The sequence below is a fragment of the Phodopus roborovskii genome, unplaced genomic scaffold (assembly GCF_943737965.1).
Source record: "Phodopus roborovskii unplaced genomic scaffold, PHOROB, whole genome shotgun sequence".
Classification (NCBI taxonomy): domain Eukaryota; kingdom Metazoa; phylum Chordata; class Mammalia; order Rodentia; family Cricetidae; genus Phodopus; species Phodopus roborovskii.
Genome location: NW_026126482.1, coordinates 6999143 through 7005085, shown reverse-complemented (window position 1 = coordinate 7005085; position 5943 = coordinate 6999143). Strand labels below are relative to the sequence as shown.

Sequence of the window (5943 nt, the reverse complement as noted above, 5' to 3'; positions counted from 1 at the left end):
GAGGAGGGACTTCCGAAGCATAGGTGTGAGTCGGTCTTGTCCAGTGTTGTTTCCCCTATGGGGAAGGTGCTTGGGGCCGGGAGCAGAGCTGAGCTTCCTATAGTCTACCTTGGGCACAAAGGGGTAGGGAATAAATGGTACAGGACAGAGGTGTCACAGATGCTGGAGTTGTGAGTCAGGCTGTGGGCGGCAGGGTGTGTTGGGCGCCCCGCCCGAATGCAGGGTTTGGGCTGATGGTGGTTACCTGAGTTTGTAGGACTGCCCTGCCCTCACATGGGTAAGCAGTACTTCTCACTGGCAGCGGCTAGCCATGTGCTTTCCTCTCACTGAGGAAATTCTCCATCCTTGCCTGCCTGGCTCCTTACCAACCCAACCCCATGCCCACAGGGAACATAAGCCCTGGCAGGCATCTGACTTGCTCTAAATGGGGTAACTTGGGTTGACCTCTGACACATGCCCTCCAGCCATGGAATTAGCTCTGCAAGAGCACACTTTCCTCCAGGCAACCATCTTTCCCTGAAGACCTTTGCCCTCTGGTCCAGAAGCGACAGAGAATGGGAGGAGAGGGAAGAAAAGGCGGAAGAGGAAGAAGGGAGCAGAGGGGAGGGGAAGGAGGAGAAGAAATAGCTGAGCAGTCCTAGCCTCTAGGTGCCCCCGCCCGGAAGGCTTGAGCTCTGCTTTCAACCTTGGAAGAAACGTACCTGCCTTCCCAATTTCCTCTCACACCTCTTCCAGGTTCCCGCCCCAAGCTCCCTCCATATGACACCATGGTGCACATGTGGCCCATGTGGGACTCAGTAATCCTACTGGGTATGGCAGCTTCATGAAATACTTCCTGCTTATTAAACACAGGCTTTCCTAAGTCCCGGGTGCCTGTGGGCATTTGAAAGCTGAAGGTGACCCTGAGCTACCACAAAGGTGACTTCTCTACCCTTGCATCCCCGATGCAACGCTAGCCATGTGTCTGCTCTTAAGCAGCATGTGGAATGAGCAACGTAAGTAACTCCGAGCCCAACAAGGAAGGAAATGGGCGGCAGGGGTGGGTTATGCTGGGTGAGGCTCCCCAGATACCCTCGGGGCCTCTGGAAGAATATGAAGTTCCCATTACCCAGAGCCATGGAGGACACGCCTCCGTCCCTGGGCTGCTCACAGTTTACAGAATCAGTTCCCCGTGAGTGGGGTGGCCAGTGGGCCTTGAATGTCAGCTTTGTGTTCAACCTCTCATGATGCTCAAATATTTCAAGCCCTGTTTTAGCAAGGCTCGCTCTCAGCCAGCAGGGTCGGCAGGGTACACTGTCTGGGGACTCCCTCTGGAGCTTTATTTCTGTTGCTCCTCCAGAGCTTGGCTGGAAACAGCTGTCTGGGTCTGGGAGGAGCCCGGGAGAGACCCCAAGAGATCATGAGTTGCCTCCCCCAAAACAGGAGAAGTCTCTTTCTTAACAATGTTTTCCCATTCGTCAGTCTCCTGGGCCTTGGGTCTGTAAATCAGGGGTGAGGAGCTGAAATGGAAGTAACAGACGAAGGCTTCAAGGGAGGCACCCCCCTCTCTGTGGACAACCATCTGGATGCCAGAGAAAGAGATTCTGCTGACAATGCTGAGGGGGACCTGCTCCAGGTACCTCAGTGGCAGCCCGTTGACCCACACACAGCTCTTGCGGGACAGCACCTTGAGGCAGAAGGCTAGCAGAGAGCTGCCTTTCTCCAGGTAGGGCTCCAAGGATAGATGGTGTCGGGACAGCTGGGTCAGCTGTAGCTGGATGTGGGTGTCCTGCCCTCGCCCCACCAGCAGCCGACTGGTATCGTGCCGCAGCTGCGGTGGGACTTTGGCAAAGGCGACTTGGCCCAGGGTGGGATGGTACAGGCTCACCTGCAGGACTGTGAGGGCACTCTCCATAGATGAGATCCTGGGAAAATGCGACAAAAAGACAGACACACACACACACACAACCCTGAGGTTTTCTGCGCCCAGAGAAGCATGCCTGTCATTCTGCTTGCCTGAAGATCAGAATGGAGAGCCAAGCCACTAGTTAGTCACGCGCCCACAAGGCTGGTTAGCCACAGAGGAGAGGCAGCGGTGGCCGCGCCTTTAATCCCAGCACTAGAGAGGAATATAGGGCCATCTGAAGTTTGATGGAGAGCAGTGCAGTCTGCAGTGCAGTCTGCAGTCCCTCTGAGGACAGGGTCACCCCACCTTTGATCTGAGCCCTGGTAGAGGTAAGAATTCACCAGTGGCCTGGCTGCTTCTCTTTTCTGATCTTCAGTTTGAACCCGGCTATCTGTTTCTGGGTTTTTGTTATTTGTGCTGCGGCGGAGGCTGACATTACCTTTGAAACCCGTCTCTTCACTCTGCAGCAGGACCCATTACCCGTTCTCCCAGAGTTGAACTATTTTGTAATAAAGATGTGCCCGTTCTTCGAAGCAAGGGATAACTCTTACCAGCTTACAGAGCAGAGCCTGATGGTCTGCAGGCCATTTGGAGACAGTCTGTCTCTACAGGAACAGGAATGCTGACTCCAGAGGCTTTCTTGTATCTGGCAGGCACCAACAAACCCTTGCAGAGCCCTCCTTTGAGCTAGGTGTCAATCCGGGTGCTGTGGTGGTAAAGCAGAGGGAGTCAGGCCTTCACTCTTGGTGTTTAGGGTGTTTCCAGATGTGGAGGTATAGAGCAACATGGAAGAGCCCTGCCTGCAGCAAGCACCTTCTTGGTGTTTCCACGGGCCAGGTACCATATCTCCTGAACATCTGGGCAGAAGGCAGATAGATCCTGGTGGGGACAGTGGGCATGGGGCGGGGCAAGCTGGCCCACTGCAGTGCCCGCAGGGACTCCAGGAAATGCACAGAATGTCCCACAGCTCCGCCTCCAGGAACTCATCCTGCTTCTGAGAGGCACACGCGGGACTGCAGTATCTGATGGGCACACACAGGAAGGCCGTACTGTGGGCTGCTTTGTTCCTGCCTGGCTTTGAAGAAGGTTCTGTCACATCCACACACCCACACAACCCAGGATTTGCCACTAATTTCAGCAGGGACCAAGGGCTGAGTGAGGCTCAGTAGTAATTTTCTGCTAGGAATGTTTGTTTGTAGTGACGTGTTATTTATGGCTCAATAAAGTTTGCCTGAGGGTTCAGGATGCAAAGCCAGCCACACTGGTTAGCTACAGAAGCTAGGCAGTGGTGATGCACAACTTTAACCCCAGGACTTGGGATTAAGAGGTAGACAGATCTCTGTTAGTTCAAGGTCACACTGACTACACGGAATTGATCCAGTCCTAAAAGAAACAGCTCACACAAAGGTGACCTCAGCACCTGGGATCACACGCCGCCTTTAATCCCAGCACTAGGGAGTTGAGACAGTAGGATATGGCTGGACAGAGAAAGAAATAGAAGGCCGGAGGAGAGAGGAACCAGAGCCGTTTACTTCTGAGGATTTGTGGAGACAGGATTGCCTTTTCAGCGGGGTAAAAGTAAGAGCTTGGCTGCTTTGCTTCTCTGATTTTCAGCTTGAAGCTTGAGCCCCAATATCAGTCTCTGGGTTTTTATTTTTCATGTTACATTTGTTGCATCCTAGACTGTGTGTAACAACGTTGCTCAGTTCAAATGCCTTCTTCTCTGAGGAAGGCGACCTTGTCTGTGCCCCCTACTGTCAGTCACTAGGGTACTTGGCCAACCCCCACCCCCCCCCACACACACACGTGTGCATTTCCACTCCCAGAGCTCTGCAGGCTCTTGTCTTTCTCAAGCTCCTCTCCTGTCTCTCAAGGGTCTCCCGGTGGCAGAGTGAGACCACCATGTAGTCCAGACAGCACTTGTCCACAGCAAGCATGGGGGGGGGGGGACACATCTTCCGGGAAACAGGTGAGGGGACATCACATGTAATGGGTGATACCCAATCAACTATAAATGGGGACTTAAAGCCTGTGGGGTAGGGAGCCTGTGCTAGATTGCCACCCTTTTACTATCATGGAAAAATAAGGATCGGGGAAAACAGGCTCAATAGATGTTTATTCGGGGAGAAATAACTTACAATAGAGACAGATGACCGCCAGCAGGTTCCCGTCCCAAGGATGCCTTGGGATGTTATCTGTCTCTGACCAGGAAGCAAGAGAGTGCTCTGGGGCCCCGGACCCCAGACCTAGTTGTCCCAGGTCACATCTGCACCTGTCCCCACCCTGTGGTCAGTGCAACAGGTGTGGGCAGGGTGAATCTCACCACATGTGACCCCGTTGCCTTTTGAATGTAGTATGTCAATGGGGATCAAGCTGACAGTGGGGCACAGGCACCTGAGGGTACTCATTCCCTTGCAGGCAGGCAGACACACTTCTTTCTGGCCACTGCCTTCTGACCCCGAAGAACAGTTCTGCACCCTGAGCCAGGGTGCAGGCTGAGCCCAGGGCTGAGGGCTGGGTACCAGTGCACTCAGGTCTGTAGAGAGTGAGCGTTCTCTCTGCAAGCATGGCTCTGTGACCCCCCCCCCCGTGCGTGTGTGTGTGTGTGTGTGTGTGTGTGTGTGTGCACGCAGGAACACTAGGCTGAAGCCCGCTCTCTGCCAAAGCAGCACATCTACAGAGGTTGACCTGTTTGTCTTGGATCGGGTGGATTTGGGAGAACAGAAACTCAGACTTCTTAATGCCCACCCTGGCTAACAAACAAAAAGATGCCGGCTCTGGCCAGGAATCCTCTTATCCCTGCCAGGCCTCCCTGTGGGTCCCAGTCCCATGGATCTCCACCTACCTTAGTGCCGGGGCACATCTCTGCAGCTGTGTGCTCTCTCTGCCGGGAAGGGTCTGGGCTGGGGCAAGGCCTGGGCGGGCTCCCAGAGTTCAGAAACCCTGAGTCACAGCACATGTCAGTTCTATCGCTCTTCCCTTTTTCCTCTGGGAAAGAAATGAAAGTGTAACTCTCCATTGCAGAAGTGGGACCTGCTGCCAGGGTTGTGAAACTGGTACCCTCTAGGAGGGTCATCTTGACAGTAGGGTTTCCTGGGCCTCACTGCTCCCAGCCTCTCCTGTTCCAACTCCCCCAGAGACCACAGACAACCTTTCTCTTCCCTCTGGGGGCAAGGACTGCTGGGCAGGGAGCTCCTAGATCGTGAGGTTCCTTTCCACTGGTAGGGGTTGGATAAGGAAGTCATAGGTAATGGCGAATCTCCAGGGTCTCTCGGGAGCAAGTGAGACACGGTAAGGGAGAACATGGCCACCCACGAGTAGCCTCTTTCAACACACAGAGAAGGTCATCTGTTAATTTAAAATAATATATAAGATGCTATATTCTTAATAAACTTGCTGGGTGTAAGCATATCTCATGCAAGACCTCCCGAGCCCACTTCCCTATCTTCTTTATTAGCGGATCCCCTGGTCTTTTCTCCCAGGACCCTGTCACTGAAGAATGGCCTACTGGTTCAGGTCAATGAAACAGTAATGATGACATTTTAAAATGGCCTTCAGCATATATATATATATACATACATATTTATGCATGCATTATTAAGGTCCATATAGGTGGGAGGGTTACATATAATTACAGTGTTGCAAATTCCTCCCAATTTTCCAGGACACAGGGACATGAACCGAAAGAGAACATAATAATCCAAGCGTGGTCTAATTTCATATATAATCAGGGAATAATGTCTCCATGACAGGCGATTAGGTGGAGAATGAAATAAAAAATTGCAATGAAGGCCTGTGTGTGCTTGGAAAGGGCAGCAGGACAAGAGGACATTAAAGTGGGTGGGACAAAGACAGCTCAATTCTGGCTTGCAGTTGGGTTGTGTAGGGTGAGAGAGGGGTCTCATGCATTGCTTTCCCTGAGCAGAGACTCGCTCAGCTCATCCCAGAGCTGCCTTCCAGACCCTCCATTACAGCAGCTCAGAGGCGAAGCTGTGCTTGCCCAAGGGAGCTCTGGAGGACCCCATGGCTGCTCCTGGGTCTTTCCTGCCTACCTCTAG

The 5943-nt window shown here is 53.0% G+C and overlaps 1 protein-coding gene across 2 annotated transcripts; it reads right to left on the bottom strand.

Annotated features, from left to right (window-relative positions):
- Positions 1 to 820: 820 nt before the first annotated feature.
- Positions 821 to 4794, bottom strand: Tifab (TIFA inhibitor). 2 transcript variants are annotated; one of them, XM_051194189.1, is made up of 3 exons: positions 4731 to 4794; positions 2437 to 2591; positions 821 to 1904 (listed from the first exon to the last, which is right to left on the bottom strand). In XM_051194189.1, exon 3 carries the CDS (start codon positions 1892 to 1894, stop codon positions 1319 to 1321), a length of 576 nt encoding a protein of 191 aa, XP_051050146.1. In that variant the 5' UTR covers positions 1895 to 1904; positions 2437 to 2591; positions 4731 to 4794; the 3' UTR covers positions 821 to 1318. The 2 variants fall into 2 exon arrangements, with proteins under 2 accessions (XP_051050146.1, XP_051050145.1); XM_051194188.1 differs by lacking the exon at positions 4731 to 4794 and adding an exon at positions 2727 to 3096.
- Between the last annotated feature and the right edge of the window lie 1149 nt (positions 4795 to 5943).

Coding starts and splice junctions, on each gene's coding strand:
- Tifab (XM_051194189.1), bottom strand. CDS start 1,894: ATGGAGAGTGCCCTCACAGTCCTGCAGGTGAGCCTGTACCATCCCACC.